The sequence below is a fragment of the Amphiprion ocellaris genome, chromosome 22, assembly GCF_022539595.1.
Source record: "Amphiprion ocellaris isolate individual 3 ecotype Okinawa chromosome 22, ASM2253959v1, whole genome shotgun sequence".
Taxonomy (NCBI): domain Eukaryota; kingdom Metazoa; phylum Chordata; class Actinopteri; family Pomacentridae; genus Amphiprion; species Amphiprion ocellaris.
In genome coordinates this window covers 21867020-21887739 of record NC_072787.1, presented here as the reverse complement: position 1 = coordinate 21887739, position 20720 = coordinate 21867020, and the positions used below count along the sequence as shown (strand labels likewise).

The 20720-nt window shown below is 40.9% G+C and overlaps 1 protein-coding gene across 8 annotated transcripts in view; it reads right to left on the bottom strand.

Annotated features, from left to right (window-relative positions):
- Positions 1-47: 47 nt before the first annotated feature.
- Positions 48-20720, bottom strand: part of abi1a (abl-interactor 1a) — a 56185-nt gene continuing 35512 nt past the window's right edge. Inside the window, exons 4-12 of one of the 8 annotated variants that reach the window (XM_023273803.3) lie at positions 16540-16554; positions 15793-15896; positions 15116-15268; positions 8785-8885; positions 7561-7689; positions 4380-4646; positions 2854-2940; positions 1825-2010; positions 48-1740 (exon numbers count right to left, since the gene is read on the bottom strand). In XM_023273803.3, the coding sequence (XP_023129571.2) occupies positions 1565-1740; positions 1825-2010; positions 2854-2940; positions 4380-4646; positions 7561-7689; positions 8785-8885; positions 15116-15268; positions 15793-15896; positions 16540-16554 (1218 nt within the window). In that variant the 3' untranslated portion in view covers positions 48-1564. The remainder of the gene's footprint in view (positions 1741-1824; positions 2011-2853; positions 2941-4379; positions 4647-7560; positions 7690-8784; positions 8886-15115; positions 15269-15792; positions 15897-16539; positions 16555-20720) is intronic. The other 7 variants (XM_023273804.3, XM_023273797.3, XM_023273796.3 and 4 more) reach the window with 7 other exon arrangements.

The window sequence follows — 20720 nt, the reverse complement described above, 5'->3', positions numbered from 1 at the left end:
AACTTTCGCCTCTTGTTCTTCATTTCCTCCAAGTGACGACACGTGCATATTGTACATAGAATTGTTTATTATAAAAGACTGTACATTAATTTTTCAATCAACATATATGTACAAATGGAGGGCAGAGAGAAATCGGTTTCAATATTTCTACCCGTTAAATTGAGCCAGAACACATTTTTCAGGGGGGGTAGGGAGGAATAAAAGAAACTGGGCTAAATCTGAAGGCATTAGCTGCGATGGTAAAGGTGGCCACTACAGAGGATGTTTAAACTCTGCATTTTTAGGTCAGAATTAATCATGTTAGATGTACATTTGAGTGCCAACACACACAAAAGAATACAATGTTATAAAAAATGATTCTTGACCTGAGTGACACCTAATATTGACTGGCTGATTCTACTTGAGTTATTATGTACACCCGAGCAGCCCAGAGGATTACATGTTTCCTAGCATTCAACATGGTCCTTGAACCCAGAGCAGGTCGTTGTTGCTTTGAGAAGACTGAGGAGGTATTAGAGTTGTTTATTGGTCTACATTATTACAGCTGAATTGTCACATGGCAGTGTCAGGCAGGACAATTCCAGTCTAATCATCGCTGCACACCTACCAGAGCTATTGTCCATTATTGCCAATGGATCCTACAGATTTGTGTGGATTAGTAACAAAAAAAAAAAGGAATCAACAGTGATGTGACATAATCTTAAAATGCGAAGATAAGAAAATGGAATGTGTTCTTATACCTCAAACAGATTTAAATGCATGAAAAAAGCAAACCTTATTTTTCTGATTTTAACTGCAAATTGGCATTTTTAAAGGTGAGGCAATTAGAAAGCCTGTTCAGTGATCTCAACAGTGTAATAATAAAAAAAAGGTGTATACATTTACAACATAATGGAAGCATAATGGCAATAAACTTAAGATTACATTATATCTCAAAAAATTTGCATGCTTTCAACGCCAAGACTGATTTTTCTGAAGTATCTGTTTACTCGAAATACCATTTACAGTATTTAAATTTATAAAGTATCAACAGGCCATCTGCGTTTATTTCCGAGTCCAGGAGGGCACCACAAATGAAAACTATTATAGAATTGACATTCACTGAATTTACATTACAGAAACCCGAGTGGCTGCCGCTCATGTTATATACAACCGACAGTACGAACACTTCAACTGAAGGCGCATACATGACATTTTATTTGTTCCGTCGAAACCTAATATAACTTGTTCAGCTCTCGATCTTAAGTTTTGTTCAGACAAGATGTCAGCGTGCGTCCTTCAGCTGTGTTCTACCTGCGTGAGCAGTCCCAATTCTTTAGAAACTTTTTTATTTTGCACATATTCCATAAATGTCTCCCACCCCATCCCTATAACACCAAAATAAACTAAATAGATATTACTTTTCATTTTATTTGCAATCATTAAGGGAAAGAACATTCTGTCATATCAAAAAATGGGGGATCATACAGTTATGTCTATGCAGGAGTCAGATTGCTGCTGTCTGTCTGTCAGTGGATTATGATATGACTGAATAAATAGACAGTACATTTACTGTGAGGTCCCTTCAGTCAGCGTAGTGCATGATGGACTCCACGTAGTTGCCGGGGAACAGGCCGGTGACGCCGTTGCACACGCCCTCGAACCAGCCGTCGTCGTTCTTCTTGACCACGTAAATGATCGCCCCCTCCATGAAACTCAACTCGTCGTCCTTGTCCTTGGTGTAGTCGTAGATGGCCACCACTGCAACGAGAAGAGGAAACATCTACTCTGTACAAGACCGCTGAGTCACTTTCACCTTCACATTCTACGATTTCTGAGGCAAACCTTTCTCGACGTAGTTCTTGGGGGCCCACTGTGGGTCTCCGTCGGCGTAGGGGTCGTTGTAGTGCACGACAGCGGCGTCCTCCTCCTCGTAGTCCACCGGAGGAGGCGGCGGAGGCGGCGGGGACTCGTCGAACATGGGCATGTCGTCCGGAGGAGGCGGCGGAGGTGGAGTTGGAGTATCTGCAACTGTTCAACACACACATAAATCACTCAAAAGACTTCACTGGCTTCACTTCATTAGAAGCGGCGGCAGCAGAATCATGCGGAATTATATATAATGCAAAGGCATGCAGGTGAATGTGTGTATAAATGGTGTTCATCAAGCAGGTTGCAAGACTTTTCATGGAACACTTAGTAGGATGATACCCTGCATGTTTAAGCCTCTTAAAAGATGTTCATGTAGTCCTGTGGTGGCTCTGACGATCTATTCAGGCATGCACGTATATATAACAAAAGGGATTACATGTGCTATATGAACACTTAAATGGTTCATGCTGAGTCCATGCCGTTTAGTAGGTTAGAGGTTTATGTGACAGCATCCACTTTGGAGGGAGTAAAAAGCTATAAAAAGACATGTAGATAGCTTGATTTTAATTAGCATTTATTCCAACATTATAATTAAAGAAGTGACCACTATTGAAATTTGAAGTTTCTTTCTGTTAAACAGCAAAGTAAACACTCTTAATCTGTAGTATTTGTATACAGAATGCAAGGTTTGTGCCAGCAGGGGACAGAGAGAGAGTCCTATTCCACTCTCTGGTGACCTTTGGCGCTTTTTCCTTGCAAATATTATCACTCAACCCTGCACACCTACTCGCAAACAACTGATTAACTTCCCCTTCTATGATTAATGTAGTTTTGCAGCAGATAAAGTTGCTCATATAAATGATAATCCAGGGAAATACTACATCCAAGAGTTCAGTGCTGGAAAAGGTTAACAGACAGGCTGCGGAACATGAACAAGCACAATGCATGCTGGGTGTTCTTGCGAGAGGGAAAAGTAGTGAAAGTCTTGGCCTCTTCACTTACTGCTCTCCTGCATCCTGGCCACAAAGCCAGTCAGAGGTATCTGTGGAGTCAGCTGGGGCATGGGGGGAGGAGGAGGAGCGATAGACACTGAGAGCCAGCAGAGAGAGAGGAAAAAAATGACAGGAGGGCAGAGAAAGTGAGCAATGGAGAGAGACAGATAAAGCCCATCAGTCACCGAGAATGTACAGAAGAAAAGCAAACACAACAGCGACACAGACACCCCGCAAGAATTGTGAGCTCAGACAGGACATTTTGAAGTGAAAGTTCCCAAATATACAAAAATAATAATATCTGTTCAATGCAGCGTCTCCACAGACACAAATGCAATCGTTGAAAAGTTCATTGACGTCTCTGACTGTGATGAGATTCCCTGTTGGGATCGCTGAGGCCAGAGGATAAACAGTGGATTATGTCTGATTTCTGTCAATCAGACCATTCCCACACTTAGAAAAAAAGTAAGTGCAGCCAGTAGGCAGAGGGGGGCGCTGTTTGCTTTGGATGTTCCTCAGGGTCAACCCCAATCCCAGGCAAAGCTGCTGAACTCCCTATAGACCTGCTGTAGTTATCTCTAAAGGGAACTCTGGATTCTTTACATTCTTTACATTTTCCCATATAATTTGATTAATCCTGATTTAGGGGCACTGGGACTGAGCAGCCAGCATGAAAAGCCCAGAGTTTCAGTAAATGCACCCCTAGACTGATGATTTTATAATACAGATGAATCACTATAACCTCATCTACACCTGCATGTGATCTGTAACTGGTTATCCAATCTGGATAAAGGAAAACACATGCAAGGCGTAAATATTCGCCAAAGGCTTTGTGATCGGAATGTGATCGACCACATCTGGAGGAGGTCTGGCTCGCACACATCTGATCTTAAACAGGTGTAAATGCAATCCATACAGCGTGACCCATTCTTAGGGGGGAAAAAAATCTTCCCAGCATGTTGAAAGGTCACCTAACTCTGCCATTTCAGCAGCTGGAGTTAGCATGATGCTAGTACTTTATATTGCCTTTCTTCACGCCACCTAAATAATTCACATGCTAACATCCCATCACAATGCAGGCACAATTAATGTATTCTGATATTGATCACACATTAATACCAGGAAGAAAACCTGCATGATGCACAGAAATAAATTGACAGGTAAACTTTGATGCTTTTACAAGATGCCAAAAACTGCGACTGTGCATTGTTAGCAGACATCGATTTCCCTGCATTGTATTTGCCTGAGAATCCAAGGAGAAGGCATCCTGCATCAATACTAAAGACATCCCACAGTTAAGAAAAAAAAAGCCTTTACCTTGATTTTCAAAGTTAAAGAAAAAGTCGATATCAAGAATGCAAGCTTGACCTTCAAAAAGCAGTGACTCACTGGGAAATATGAAATACTGGTCTGTGACACAAAGGTTAGCTCCCTTTAGTTTGTGACTGCGTGACTTGGAAGAATGTGCGGTTTTGTGCTTTAGTGACAGCTGAGGCTCTATAAAGCAGGTTGGAGCTGGAGACAGAAGGGCCTTACTTGAGTTCTGGCCATAGCCAGGGGTGCCTCCATTAATATGAGGCTGCTGCTGTTGTTGCTGTTGCTGTAGTTGCTGCTGCTGTTGCTGTAGTTGTTGCTGCTGCTGCAAGGAGAACTGCGAAGTGACCGACGGCGCCCGGCGGTAGGTGCCCGTGGCCGAAACCATAGAGACAGAGGAGTTGGAGGGGTTGTGCCGCGAAATCTGCCGCGAGATGGTTCCAAACTGGGACATTGGAGCGGGGCCCAGACCAGGCCCAGGGGCCACCGCTAGAAACACCCAAAGACGAGGAAAGAGAGGGAGGAAAGACCAAAGAGGGAAGGAGGTAAGACAGAAGGGAGAAGAGGGGGAAAAACCAACGAAAACATGAATCATCGGCACCATAAAAGATAATGTGAGCTTTTAAATTCTGATTACAGCCCCACACCTTATGAAAAGACAATAAATAACCAATCAGAGGAGGTAGAGGAGCTAGAGGAAGCAACAAGGATTGTTAATTGATAATTCTGTTATAGACATATTTCATGAGGAGTCCCAGGAGGTTACATCTCAGCAATTTAAGCTTCTTTAAGAAAATAGCAAAAGAAAATTGGGGGGAAAGATTTAGAAAGGAAGAACAGAGCAGCAACAGACGAATCCTTCAAGTTTTAACAAAACTGAGAGAAAATAACTATTTCACACAGCTTTCTGGAAGTAGTGTTCACAGAAAATTATGCTATCTGGCAAAATAATAACCAAACCATCTCTTCCAACAGCAGCAGTATTACAACAATATTAAATATACTCAAATATGTGCAGGTTAAAGCAGTGTCAGAGTATGTCATAGATAAAAATAGAGAGGGAGAGGAAGGGTTAAAGGTTTTCTTTTCTTTGTTCTGCTTGAGCATTTCCTGTTCACATTTCTAGATTATATACGGCCCCTCAGGAGACCATGCTCTCAGATAGGAATGGGTGGAACCAGAGGAAGTAAAAATTCAGAGGAACACAAGAGCAAACAAACTTCTCCATACTGTCACCGGCAGTAGTTAATTATAGCTAAAGAGCACACTGATGTTCTGGGGATAAAAAAGTGCATTTTTCAAGTGATCGTCTACTCGAGAAATCACAGATTATTGGAGTCCATGAAATACGAGCAGCTGCTGCACAAACACACACATAGTAGCTGGTAGTAATCAAACAGCTGGATGCTTTTCAGTCTTGCAGAGCTGCGACACTAAATCAGACCCAGTATCACTCAGTGATTCACAGTCAATTCCCCATGTAAATTAAAGCTGCATCAGGCAATGTTGAATATTTGCAGAACCCAAATGGCTGTTTTGGGAGTCCATTACCCTGAAATCTCATTATATGACATTAGCTGTGGGTCCAAGAGTCTCAGAACTGAGTGGCAGCTCAATGTTTTACTTCACTCCAGCGGTTTTTTAAAACCAGGCCGCAAAATCATAACTTAAACTACAATTACTGGCTCTCATTTCATCCTATTTGATATTTATCTGAAATTAGGAATGAATTATTGGATTATGGCCCAAAAGATGTTAAAGATGGGAAGTTTTGTAATTTTTGACCACCAAAATTTAATTAGTTCGTCCTCAAAACCGAGTGAAATTTTGTGTCAAATCTGAAGAAATTCCTTCATAGCATTTAAGAGATATCACACAAAAAGACAACACCACTAGCAATAAGTACTTTAGTATTGTACAATCCTGTTGCTAAGAAACATCTGTAATGATATCCAGTCATAACCAATTTACTATGTAAACAGGAAGTCAGTATATCATCATTGAAATATGAAGGGAACGCTGAAGTGCCAAAAAACTACAGTTCCTCAAATGGCCACTTGAGGCTGGTTCCAAAAGTGAGTCAATCCCCATAAACCCCCACATTAAAATGCTCAAATTCACAGCATAAATAAACATGTTTGTAGTCTGGGACACAAAACAGTTTTGATCTCTATAGCTAGTTTCCCCATTCAGGACAACTGTACAAAGGATGAATTTATACATAAGATATCCATTTAAAATGTATTAAGGTATAAAGTTACACATAATTACGAGGCTTAACCACCTTGACATTTGGGACGGGGTGAACATCACAAACTTCAACTTTCAACATGACTTACTTAGCTATATTGTACACGAGGACACTACTCTAAGGTAGTTCTGAGTTTAAATTAAGGTTAATTAATAATTAAGGTGTGTGAAGCGTGAATATTTTTAAATATCCAAACTCATTTGTGCACATGTGCTTCAGCTTGAGAACATGTTGCCTGTTGCAGCTTTAATCCAAAATCACTTTCTGGAGAGAAAACTGTGACATACTGTACCTGTGCAGAAGAAGTCTCAGCATCATATTCTTGTACAGAAATACTGCCCACATTCTGCCAGTAAAGTACCTGGCTTGGAGGGCCTTCCTAAATTTTTAGGTTGTAAAATTTAACATCAATCCTGTTGGTGAAGATTGCCAAAAGGCTCGGGTGCTTTTTAAGATATACATCAAATGCAAATGAACATTTATAGAGATTTTGCAGGCAATAATTAACTTCAGTCAGGCCTTAAGTGACACAAGACTTCTTGGTTAGCCAATAACAGATCAGTGAAGATTGAAGAAGTACCACCACCAGGGATTATAATTGAAAAGCAATGCATTAATAATATCTCTTAACAGATGAACATGTGCAATATCTGTTCACACTGCAAGCAACCACACAGCTGAACAACCAAGCAGTCTTGGCTGCTGTGTTTAGGTCAACAAGTTTATTGGCTGGGAAAAGTTGGCCATGGCCAAAATGGCCTAGATTTTTCTCTCTCCTCATTTCCTAAATAATGGCATTTAATTTACTTAAGAATACTTTAAATTAATGAAAGACAAATGTCTCAATGAACTTAAAAGTGACTGCTGATGTGAAGCTTTGCTTCTGTGCATTATTATTGCCTCGTCGGTGCTTTAGCATTGAATATATCCACTTAATTTAATACAAAAAGCGAATACACAGCTGAGTTTACTTCAATGAGAAGATCTGCTAAGAGGAACCTTTTTGCTTGCAGTGCGAACACTCAGACACCCACACCAGCGGCACCCTAATTTGTGCAACACCACCATCCAGGAGCAGATCAGCACAGACGTGATGATGATCCACCGTCACCAGAGCTGAGAGAAGCGGTCTTGGAGTTGGAGGAGTCTCACCTATGGGTGGTGCTGGTGGTGCTGGTGGTGGTGCTGGAGGGGCTAACCCGGCCATAGGAGGAGCAGGTGGAGGAGGTGGTGGGGGTGGGGGAGGCGGAGGGGCACCCGGAGGAGCCAACATGGGTGGGACTGAAAGGAGTGTTTACGTTAGTGAGCGTTTAATGTCGAAGCAGGAACAGTGTGTGAGCTCGCCGCCTCCTCCTGCACCTCTTACTCCGTTACATAACATCATATCGCTTTACTTAAGGACCCTTCGGGGGCCGGAGGAGCTCTTCCACTTTGTCAAGACGGCGCGCACTCGGACACACTTCTTTGTGGTATGAATTGAGTGTTTCCATGGCGACCGGCTTTCAGAAAGAGCCGTGGATGGTCCTGTGCTGTTCTGGCCTGATCCTGGCAATGAGTTAAAGCAGCTGCTACATAAACCCAAAATATTTCTGTCTCAGCTAAAAATCATGTGCAAAACACAGCGCTATCTCAGCTGTGATTATGGGCATCATGCAACACTATGTGTAGCTTGTGCATGGTGTTATGTGGGCCTTACTGTTCAACTGTAAAGCAGCAGGCCTTACGCAGCTTGGCCTATTTACACAGTCGGATAGAGAATCAGCTGTGCTTAGAACACAATGGGCCTCCATAATCCCTGTCTGGTAAACATAGGCTTTGTGTAGCGTACTCGTGCTATCTGCAAATAGCATTTTATACTTACACCTTGGCAAATAATGCCTTCTATAGGTTCATACATGCATATTACAATGAAAAAGATAAACGTCGCTCCTGATGTTTGCTGCTCCACATTTCCAAAATTGCTTTCAAATCAATTTGTTTATATTATTAGATAAAAATATACACTTTATATAGTCATAGTATGTAGTAGATAGTCTGCCCTATATTCTCATCATGCTAGCAATGAGTGTTATCTCATTTCATTTTCATTTTTTATCATTTTGTAAAGACTTTCTTCTGTATAAATAACAGATTTGTATGCATGTGTTCTTTTCAAGGCAAATAAAAATCCTCTGAATGTTGTTTTCCTGTACTTTGTGTCCTTCATCATACAGGAAAACAACACTCTCCTCAACAAACATCACTGAAACTCTCAGGTGTGTCAGCAGCTCTGCAAGGCAGGGTGGGGCAGCGTTCATTTCAGCCTTTACTGAACGCCTGGAGCTGGTTGGGTGCATCGCCGCCTTCACTGAAAGCTGCTGTCGCTGTCGAGCTCACCTGGTCCAGAGTTGGGGATGGAGGGTGTAGGCACGGCGATGGGAATGCCAATTCCACTGCTGCCGCTGTTCTCCCTGCTGCTGCTACCCCCGCTGCTTCCACTGAGGGAGGAGAGAAGAGAAAGAGGGCATCGCTTTATTCAGGGCAACCTCCTCAGACTGTGCAGCAGGTGAGGCTTCACTGCTCATGTCCTAGTTAGAAATATAAGGCTGCAAACTTCACATTTACACCGTCTTGCAAAGTACTGCTCAATTCTAGACTCTGTGTGCTGGCTTAAGATCGAGGTGCAACGTGACACACCCAAGTGAGCAAGACATGAGTCATCTAGGAAAGGCTTTTGGTGTGAATCAGAGTAACCAAAAAGAAAGGAATATTCCAGGATTAAATGGGTTAGCAGCGCTGACTAAAAGTAAACTGAAAGTCTCATCTTCAAATCTACTGCATCATCACTCTGACTTCTCTTAGTTCCAAACAGAGGAGTTGGGAATATATTTTAACCTAAATATTCTGATTTCATGGAAAACTTCCTGCTTCAAACGCAACCAATAATTTGACTTATTTCATACTGAAAATTTATGTTATAGTTTATGGCTCCTCCCTGGCCTCCTTTGCAATCAGTCCAAGACAGTAAATGTGGAACAGAGAAGAGGAAAGCGTGGCTGTCTGGGAGGAGATGTCAGTCAAATCATCTGGAATAAAATTTTATTAATTAAACTGCAAAGACTTCATCTGCAGAAAATGTCCTAAAGAAAGCACAGAGCAGTATAGAAATACTGCACTGAGATGATTACAGAGACAGATGGATATAAGACAAACTTTTACCAAAGGCAGCATAAAGAAAGGTGAGCTCAGTGTAACTCTACACTTATCAAACTGCCTCTGCACCAAAACTCTTCAGAAAACTCTCTCCCTCACCCAGAGTGATTTAGCAAATGTTAGCTACATGTGTTAGCAGATGTTTCAGGTTACTAGTTCTAGTGGTGCAAAGCAATGGTTTTCATGTTCAACATTTTTTAGGTGATCTAGAATACAGTACTAGTGGATATTAAGTGTTTTACCTGCAAACCACCTAAAAATATCTTGTTTCAGATGCCGTAGTAGCAATTAAAACACACATAGTGTCGATAATAATCACCAACATTTAGGTTTGCTTTGATTTGGCTCAGAATTCTAAGCTAATTTTGGAAACATTCTGTGAAGAGGAAAAAAATTATAACTAGAAGTTGAGCTGCAATGTACCAAACTGTAGCCACAGATCAAAACAGGATTATTAAGTTAGATGTAGAAGTTGTTTTTATACATTTATCCAAAAATATGTTTATACAGTATATGTGAATAAATTATATTGATGCTATATAATGTTTTACTTGTTAGACTGCATGTACATTTGTTGATAATCATGTGATATGTTATATTTCACATTAGATCACATTACATGAATTATTTATGCAAAATCTCCGAAAACCTGAGCCAAAATGTGCCTAAATGTGAACTTATCACACCTAAAAACACTTTATTTCACAAGATTAATATGAAAAATTTGTTAAAAATGTAAAAATTCTCATGAGCTGTAAAAAACTATTTGACATTTTCAGCTTCTCGAATGTCTGAATTTGCTTATTTTATCACTGCTATTCAATTGTAATTTGGATGCCTTTGGATTTTTGATTGAAACTCAGCAACAAAGACAGGAATTCAGGCATGATTTGATCAGGAACTATGTCGCAATTGACATAATTCCTCTACTAATCCCAAAACATAATACATTCACTGAAAAATGACATTTATTTCTAGTTTCTCTTCTTATCAATATCAGTGTCGTTATATGGAAGTGCAGCATTGTCTGACGTTTGGATTATCCTACTATTGTGATGCACTACTTCACCACTGATATTTTTCCATGGGAAAAAATTCAATAAAAGCAGCTCGCTAAAGAACCATTATATTACAGATTACAGCGTCTCTTGTTAAAAGTATTGTAATTGACTTATTGTCAATATTGGATTTTTGTCAATACTGCCCAGTAGTGTCCTCTGAGGATGTAGGACATGTGAGTGCAGTATGTATGTCAGCTCTGCAGTGGCCTGTTTAAGTGCTGTTTCACCCTGCGTTTGACCTCAGGGCTTGTAGATGAATGGCCCGGCCAACTAAATCCCCCCTCCCGCTCTGACGCTCTCTCTCTCTCTCTCGGGCTGGCCTTGATCCTCATTTCTGCTCTAACCCCTCGTCCTACCTCTCCTTTTTTTTCCCTGTCTCTTTCATCCCTGCATTTCGACTGATCCTCCCCACCTCTCACCCTTAACCATCCCTCGACCTCTTTCTCTCATCTCTTCATCGCCTGTAAAGCGATTCCCCATTCGTCCCCCAGACCATTCAACACCCCCTATCTCCTCTGACACCCAGGCTCACTCCCACCTCCCCCACATCCTCTTTATCCCCTTTTCCCATCATCCCCCTCTCCTCCTCTCTGATCCATGTCAGTCAAGCCCCGGGGCTCTCCAGGCACAAACAGCAGGGGTTACCCCTCTGAAGGATGATGGTGACGGTGGGAGCTAAGTGTCTACGGGGATAAAAGTTAAACAATCGTGTCATCCCTCTTTTGAAGTAAATGCCGTACTTCACCCCCCTATCTACATGTTTCAGATCCATCCATTTTAATCTGTCTATAACTTAGCCATTCCTCTGCTAACCCATTTATCTCTTCCTCAGCTTTTACATTCTCCAGCCTTTGTTTCAAACCCCTGTGAAATAAAAGCACTCAGAGCTCCGTCTCCCCTGCTCCATCTTCCTGCCTACCTCTTTCCTACAGCCTCTGTTTAATACAGGGAAGTGTTTATAAACCAGCCGTCTGTGACACTCTGCTAGGCTTAAAAAAGTTCCAGCTCACTTGCTCACAGCTGACAAAAATCCCAGGAGCCAGTGGGGGGAAAAAAGTGTTCTCTGGGAAAAAGAGCAAAAAGTAAAAACAGAGCGTACCAGTGTGTGCTTAGACATTGCGGCATGATTTCACTTCACTTAAATGGGAAAAACAGACTTTTAATGTGGCCCTGAGCATTATCTACACTGACAAAGAGTGGGAACTCGTTTACAAAAACTTAAAACTGCAACTGAAGCTTAAGATATGCATGAATAACTATCTGAAAAGAAGAGGATGAACATGAGTGTTGTTGTCTCACACAGAAAAGAATGACTTCAGCTCAGCACTCTTGCTGAAATATTGATACATAAGAGATCAAACAACACAATCGCACTTCAAACTCAGATATGAAACCTCGTCCACATATGCAACAAAGCTGGCAGCTGTTAAATAAGATGGTTCAGATTTAGCACAAAGTATAAACAAAGTGATGCACGAGGGAGGGTTATTTTAAAAAGACATCACCTCTGTAAGTTCAAGCTTTTGGATTACCTTGAAAATTGCCACCTGAAGGAAGCCATTCATGTCAAACCTTTTGATTACTACTTCAGACAAAGGCATTTTGAGGTTATTATTTTCCCCTTATCTTTAATAAAGGCCAACCCAATGTGCAGACTAATGTGGACGTTGACAAAAATGCACATGTGGCTCTAATCAAACTACAATAATTTTGCCGTGGTGTCCTACAAAGATGGTCACATTCCCTCACATTGACCAGAGAAAAACAAAAGGACCCCGTGTGGCTTTTTATGAAAGGTTAGCTATAAGATAAAGAACACAGCAGTAGTTACAGATTGGGCTGTTGCATCATGTCAGTGATTATTCCTGAGATGTGCAAAGTGAGTGGACCGAGCACAGGGTTTCTGGAGAATTCAGTACTTCCTACTGTGCTGCAGGTACAAAGCAAAGCACCTCAAAAGTCTGGCAACAACTACTTCAATTACAGCTCTTTAAATGATGAATTACACAAGTGTGAATGACATAAAATCTCCTCCAAACAAGTATTTGGACATTTAGAACGCACAAATTGGCCTTAACAGTACACAATGCAATGCCTCAGTTAATCTTAATGTTGCTTTAATAATAATGCAAAGAATGAGGGAGTGAAAGAGTAGATAGCAGTCAACAAGGCAAGTTGATAGTTGTTGTGGATGAAGAATTAAAGTATGCATTTTGGTGCATCCTTCATTGTCAAAGCTTTACACTACTGTTCTGGCTATTGCATACTACTCTAAATGCATCCTATGTAGTTTGGACCGCTAAAACGGGAATTTAACATCATACTGGCTGTGTTAGAACAAATTTTATTAACACAATCCCGCAGCGTTTCCTAAAAACAATGACATCTGCGTATGACACTGTAATCGCTCCCATATAAAGATATTAGATATTAGCAGGGATCATGCAGCAGGAGCGCACAGATATTGAATTCTGACCTTAGCTGAGGATGACAGAGACCGATGAGCTGAATAAGCACAGCCGACTCCGAGCCAGTATAATCAAATAGCGATGCCGCAGCAATATTAGCTGGAGGAGGGAGGGTCTGACTCTGAGGACAGCATCAGTTCGTTAAAGGGACATTAGGGTGGCTTTAAACCACAGACTGGCAACAGTGATGCTGAACAGCCAAAAGCTGTGCACATTTGTTTCGTTGTCACTCACTTCCTCTTGACATGTGAAGCCAAGAGAGCCGGGAGGTAATTTAAAATTTTAAAAAAGTGCTGTATGTGTGCAAACATACATGAGCAAGAAATAGAAGTTGGACAAAAAGAGGACAAAATAAAAAAGTGATGCAATATTTATGAGCATCACAGTCAGCATAACAGGCTCTTTAGCTAATGAGGCGACTTCGCTCACTCGTAACTCAAATTTTTGAAAGCAGCTCCTGCTTTCTGTGTGGAGATTTCTGGGGGAACAAACCTTGAGAGCAGTGTTTAAGGGTTTCCATGCTGTGGCTTGCTAGGTTTTTTTTTCAAAAATCTGAAACAGCACTTTATATCAGAGGCTTTTACAGATATTAATATCAGAGTGATTCAGGCCGTGGTAAGAAGCCCTCCAATCCTTGTCAGACAAATGCTGGATTTAGTGTAGCAGAGGAGAGGAAGAGGTGTGAAAGTGCTCTAAGCTGCTGAACTAAATGAACAGATTAGAAATATCCGAAAAGTGTTGTTGGAGAGATGCTTTTCACACATTACTGAAACCCCAACTACGTGTTTTAGTGTTCAGTTTAGAGGTGTAGCTGGAACACTAATTCCACTTGGGCCTATCGCACTCTTCATTAGAAGCAGTCGATTACCGCTGCAGGTTTTTAGAGACTTTTATCCATGTTGTGCAAAATGATGCCTTCAAATTAGTCATACCATCAGGAGCCAACGATGCCTGGCATGTTGAAAATAATAATCGAAGACCATTATTGTCTGCATATTACCTGCACATTTTTACATCCCATTAAAGTAAGGTAACTTTTCTTAGACTTTTTAACTTTCTGTGAAACTGTTTAACTTAACACTCTGAACCTCAGACAGTTTCTGGGCGTTATTTACTCCTGTCCTGTTTTACTCACTGTGGGCATATTTTTTACTGTAATATAAAGTTCTGCACCTTTATAGAAACAACACAACCATGGCTCGAAGTGGAAAGAACTCAGAAATGCCTCCAGACATAAAACAAAGTTATATTGTCATAAATGATTGAAAAGGAAAAACAAAGATTGATATTCTTTGATTACAAAAATTGAAAAAACATGCAATCAACACATAAACTATTTTTCCAAGTACCCACAGGTGATACAAATAATTGACAAAAAATTGGGTGCACATACAGTTAACATTTTACTATTTATACATTTTTCTCCACACTTGTCTGCTATCAGCTCGGTGTAAACACAGCCTGCAGTTCAGCTAAAAATCCCCTGAATTTTTGTCATGTGACCGTTTGTTGTACCGTTTGTTGTAAGTGACTAACATCTTCTCAGTTCTGCCAAAGAGCTCAGAATTTTATGTTTTTTAAAGAATCTTTTTATGGCAAAGGATTTATTTTCTGCCTAATTTCAAATGAGAAATGTATAAGTGATTATGCTATTATGGTTATAAGCTTAGTTTTGAATCATATCCGAATATCCAAATATTCGGATATCAAAATAAATATTCGGATACCACCGTCACCACCGAATATTCAGATATTCGGGTCCAGTCATCCTGATATCAAGATATAATGTGTTTATTATTCAGCTAATCATATTTTATATGATGTGAAAAAAATCTCGGGTGAGGTTTGTTGTCAGAAAACAGTCCTGCTTTGAAAAAGGCAGGTGGGTTTGTGTCATTTTAAACCAACGAAGATAGTCTATTCATAATGATATAAAAGAGGAAAAGCAACAGATCCTGACAACCCAGAGGTTCTTTCCTTATCTACCTGTGTGTGCGTTGCCTCTGGTTGAGCGATGCAGTGCGTCCAGGGCTGTGCTGCTGGCCGTGCTGGTTGCCTAGTCGGGCGGGGCTGGTCATGTAGTCGTTGGGAACTGTGGGCGGCTTCACCGGCTCCAGGGTCTTGTAGGACGTGTTGCGGCTGCAGCAGCACAACAACAACAAAAAAAAAAAGAAAATGAAAAGCAAAGAATGATAAATCGTGATCATAATTCAGTGTAAACTGTGAGGAAGTGTTCATTATACGGCGCTGTAAATCCCATCAGTTTACCCAGCTGGCTGCTGTGAGCTACAGGCTGGATGTGAGAACATCACAGTTTATCCTTGGAATTAATATCTGATTAGTGTCTGCGACTGCTGCTGTGCATCAGGCGATGACTGGCATCATCGGGGCAAGACATTTGTCTCACACTAACAGACATAAGCTCCCAGACTTTTCTGTTTCCTGGATCGGCTTCTAATACATGAGCCAAAACCAAGAAAGATGCTTATATGACCAAACTTACATCATTCTACGCTTCACCTTGTATTTATTAAAACCAAAGAATAAATAAAAATGACGTGCTTAAACTGCCTGTTCCACCATCGCCCCCACAGGAGGCTTATTTTTTCATTTAGCGTTTCATAATTAGAGGATTAGTCTTCCTTCTAAAATGAAAATCTTACCCCAGCGTGCCACGCCCTGACATCGGAGGGCTGGGCGGCTTCTGTGTCGGAGGATTGGTCCTCGATAGTGTTCCTCCTCTGATTGCCTGATTGTTTCCATGTTGCTGTGGTTAGGAAAAAAAAACGAAAGAAGACGCTTATTTTATAGGCAAATTCCTTCAGCAACAGTGGGGGTGATTACTACTTACGCAACACAAATCAAATGTTACAGGCTGCCCTGATGACAACTTTTCAACAGAATGGATGTACATATTTCAGTTGGTGATAATTTGAGGGGTTATGTAATCCCACCCCAGCTTATGTTTAAGTTGGGTGTTTGTTGCATATTGCAGGGTAGAAACCTCTTTGTTTTTTCAGCGAGGCTTCTTGCAAAACCTATATGTCCAAACAAGAAAATAACAAACAAATAACAATGTGTGTGCTGCAAATTACAGGATATTTTTAATGGATTTTAACTGGAGATAAATGTGAGTTATCTGGGAAGCCTGTAAGTAGTAAATAAAGTACAGAACATTTAGGGACAATTACACAACACAAAAAGTAAATGACAACACAAAAGGGAGGGTGTTACAAAGCTCCAGACTGAATGTTGTTCTCTAAAGGCAGGACTACAGGTCGGTTAATGGGAGATAATATGGGAGATGACAACAATAATCACACGTAGAGGAGTTTGCTGTGAAAGGGAGTCGAACGAATCTATCAATAATATATTGTAGCAAAATGGGTCATGTGATAAACCAGACTTACCTTGGCTTTTAGCCACTAAGTGTGGGCGAAGGGAGAAGAAAAAAAAAGCACAGGAGAGAGAGACAGAAAGAGGGCATGTCAAAAAGGCCACATCTAAACGGATCAGCAGAAGTCAAAGTACAAGCGAGTGAGTGAAAAACGATTCCTCGTTGTATTTACACTGAGTAAACATTTAGCGAGATCTGGGTAGGTCAGTAGGTACAAGTCATGCTACCAGAGGAAAACACTGTGGCTTTTGGCTGTTGCTCTCTTTAGTCAGACCTACAGCACCACACCCAGTGCTGCAGTCAGACTGTGAGGAAATCTAAGGGAACCCATGGCAGAGCTGTTCTGCACAAGTGAAACACATTTTTATCTTACCAGGGGGTCTGAGAGTGGAAAAATTACTTAAAATATGCACTTTAAACTTGCAGAAAAAACAGCGTCGAGTAATTTTTCATGCTGCATACTGTACCACCAGATTTGAACTGAAAATAATTTCATATTATCACATTATTGGCAGCAATAATAATTAAAAAAACCATCCTTGAACATGTGTGGGCTGATGTCAAAGAGAATACAGAGCCAGCAGAGCTGCAGGGTTGATCTGCAGTTTGACAACTACAGAGTCAAGTGGCTCATCTATAATGCAGCTTCCCCAGTGGCCTTCGCAGAAAGCATTGTAGCATCACAAGACCACACAAGGAAGAGAAAGGACGAAACCAAAAGCAAATTCAGAGCACAGGTCAGTATGAAGAGATCTCTACCTCTTTAGGAACAGGAAACACCTTCAGTGCAGCCGTGAATGGTTAATTTCACGTTCAAATTTCACTCTCCCCGGGTTGTCAGAGCTAGACGAGATTCAATTTACAATCTAGGTCATGCTGGAAACGCAAAGGCCTTCTACCGGCTTGCCTTATCTTTCTGGAAAACGCAGTATCTCTGTTCTGCTGTACAAACCAGACTGTCAGAGAGGAAACACTTTAGTAACATCAAAGATGAATTATGGCCAGACAGGTTCAGATTAAGGTCATTATTGAGTCCATAAAGGCTTAGCATGGCGAGCTGGGGGGAATAAAACTTACAGTGCTGCTGTCTGCCACAGCTGCATGAAGAAATATGAAGGAGAAACATTTCCTAGGTCAGCACCAATGACACACCTCAGGTTCTTTTTAAACTGATGACTCTTTTTACACCATGTCAAAGCCGCAAGTTACTGTCAATGCAAACTAAAAATTACAACTGCTGCAGCTTCATTTAAAATGCATTCAACTGATGAAAAAAATGGAAGCCTTTGTTGAGAAGCAGTGAAAGAATTGATGCTAAAAAAAAACAAAAACAGTAAATGTCAGATATGAATCACCTGGTCGACTGTTTGATTGGTTGCTATATGCTTTTAAATGATCACACTCTCATTGGTTCAACAATCAGCAGTGTTGATTTCATAAGGAGAAAGCGTCAAATCATTAGTTTTCTGGGATGAATTCCATTTTTTCCCATCAGAGTACCTGTGAACAAATCTTTACTGAATGTTTATCAAGGGTCTGCTCCACCCTGACTGGCAGCATGTCGCCAGTGTAGCTGCATTTTGTTCCAACAGATGGTTAAAAAGATGGCAGTCTGCATATCACATCTCAACATTATATTCCTCAATTGTTCCTGTATTGAAATTACAAGTGAACACAGTTCTATTTTCGGGCAGGTGCATACTGGTCTACTACGAATCTGTTTCTAATGATTAAAAGTGTTGTAAATAATAGCTTTTTCTATTTACTTATAACTCAGTAAGGCTAGCAGGTACAGCGCGTTCAGTCCGTTATGGTCAATTTAGCTAATCTAGTGATAACATGCAGAAGATTTAGTACCATTACAGTCACACAGGATGTTCTTTGGTTAACTGCAGCAATAGTTTTGAATATTGCTAAAAATAATAGAGTGAGCTGTTGATCAGCAGACTATAAAAAAGAAAAAAAAAAATCAGATTATAGTACCGACTAATGTGCTGCTGAGGGTTTCCGTTTCACATGTAGGGTGCATTTGTTTTAGTATCAAAGGAGACTGCAGGGATGTCACCATGTCAGCGAGGACAGAACATCTGAGAATTACAATTTAAGAGAATGAAGACCTGCTGATCTCTCTCTATATATGTAAGCAGGCCGTCTAATTGCTTATAGAAAAAGTAAAAAACGCTGTTATTGCTTTTGTCAAGTCTGGTAAAAAGTTGGGACTGTTCCTTCAGTAATCTTGTAGACTCCTAACTGACATAAGACAGCATATCAAAGGACTGAAATCTGACTTCAAACACCTGACATCATCATGCCTGGATTCCTGAAAGCCCCGCTGACTAGATTAAGCATCAGCTGACTGGGAGAATAAATCTCATCTTTCGTATTAATGCTAAAAAGCATCACATCACTGTCATCTTGAGATACAGAAACATCCCGATCTGTCTGCGGTGAGATTCCAGCGATTACTGATTATGACGCGTCCGTGTTCAGAGCAGAATCTAATTATTTACTGGATGAAATTCACCTTCTCTTTTCTCCCAGTGCCGCTTTTTCTCCTAACATCACATCCGTGAAAAGCTTCGATTCGCTGCACAGTGTTTGCTCTCTGTGTAACAGGTCACGTTTTGGTGTTTAGCTAAACAAACTCGGTGTAAGGCCGTAAAATGAATTCAACATTTAGGCCAATGTAACCCCTCGGGCAGATGTACATGAGTTTCACAGTAAACTGGAGCCAATAGACATGATTTAAACTCCCATTAAAGTATTGATTCTGGCCGGTTAAGTAAACCACGGCTGTAGACGTTCTATACAAGCCGGGCTTTTGACAGCACTATATACTATATATATTAATATAGAGTATCGACGCTGAATATTGATTGGCTCTTCGGGCTGTGACATGCACAGATGAAAGGAGGTGAGTGATGTAGGACTACTGCAGGAAGGCGAGTGTGTGCGCCTCACGCTCACTAACCGAATGCAGCGTTCATAAAGACATTTAAGGGAGAAAATCCACCGAGATTAGGCTCAGTGCAATACGTAATGTTCTTAAAATAGACGCATCAAACAGTCTAAAAGCAGCCATGAAGCGCGACGGTTTCAGTAATTTGGATTTATTGTGCTACAATGTAGAGCGACCCTAATTTTGAGCGACTCTTCCGTGTAATCCAACACACCGGATGAGTAAAATGGACCTTTCTGCTTTTTTTTTTGCCATGTGATTCCACAAAATGTAATTGTAATTTTAAAAATATGAAACAGCTCGTCTCACAGTTCATTAAGCAGTTATCAAATCACATTCACATATTATTAATCAGGCTGACCTAAATTATTTAAAGCTAAAACGATTGTAATCAACATCCAAATCAGCACTTTGTGCCCATCAAATAATAGTATTTACAGTGCAGTCATGAAAGCGGTATTGTTTTTCTCATGTCGCTCTTGGAATGAGTGCTGCATTTATAGCTACATTTTTAGAAACATAATATTCACAATAATGGGTGAAAACCTGGTTCCTGTGGTGAAAAACCTGCATCCAGTTGAACACGATGGAGAGATTCAGTGCAAATCCCTGCGCAGTAAATTGAGAGTGGCACAATGGCTTTTATCCTGTCTTATCAATGCCTGTAACACTACGGGACGCTAATGGTGGGCCTCTAATCCAATCAGTCTGACAGCTGCAATTGATTGGCTGATTGATGGGGGCAGGAGAGGGAGGATGGAGATCGCAAAAAATGCCCGCAGCTGTCAGGAGATGATGTCACGGTCAGGACAACCAAGTGACCGCTAAAACGAAACCTAATGGCAGCAAGGGAATGAGCTTCTACTCAATCAAGCTCTAGTTTATCACATCAAAAAGCTTCTTTTCCACCTTTCAGATCGCGCTGATGTCGAAATAAACCGCAAATCTAATCGTAACGACTCAAAAACGAGATTGCGATGGCGGTCAGGGCCTAAGTGCCTTTTAAAAACGTCTCGCAAATTTGTCTCTGATCGCCATTTTCGCAACACTCCAAGAATAGAGCTGTTTTCTGAAAGCTGCATGATGTAATCGCTTTTTTAGTTCATCTCCACCCCCAACCAGTTCCCACCAACCCACGCTGAAGCATATTCCTGTAGGGTCAGAAGGGGTGCTTTCTGAAGATGAAAGAGAAAAAGCACAAGAGATAGCGAGTGTGAGCGAGAAAAAGAGTCAAA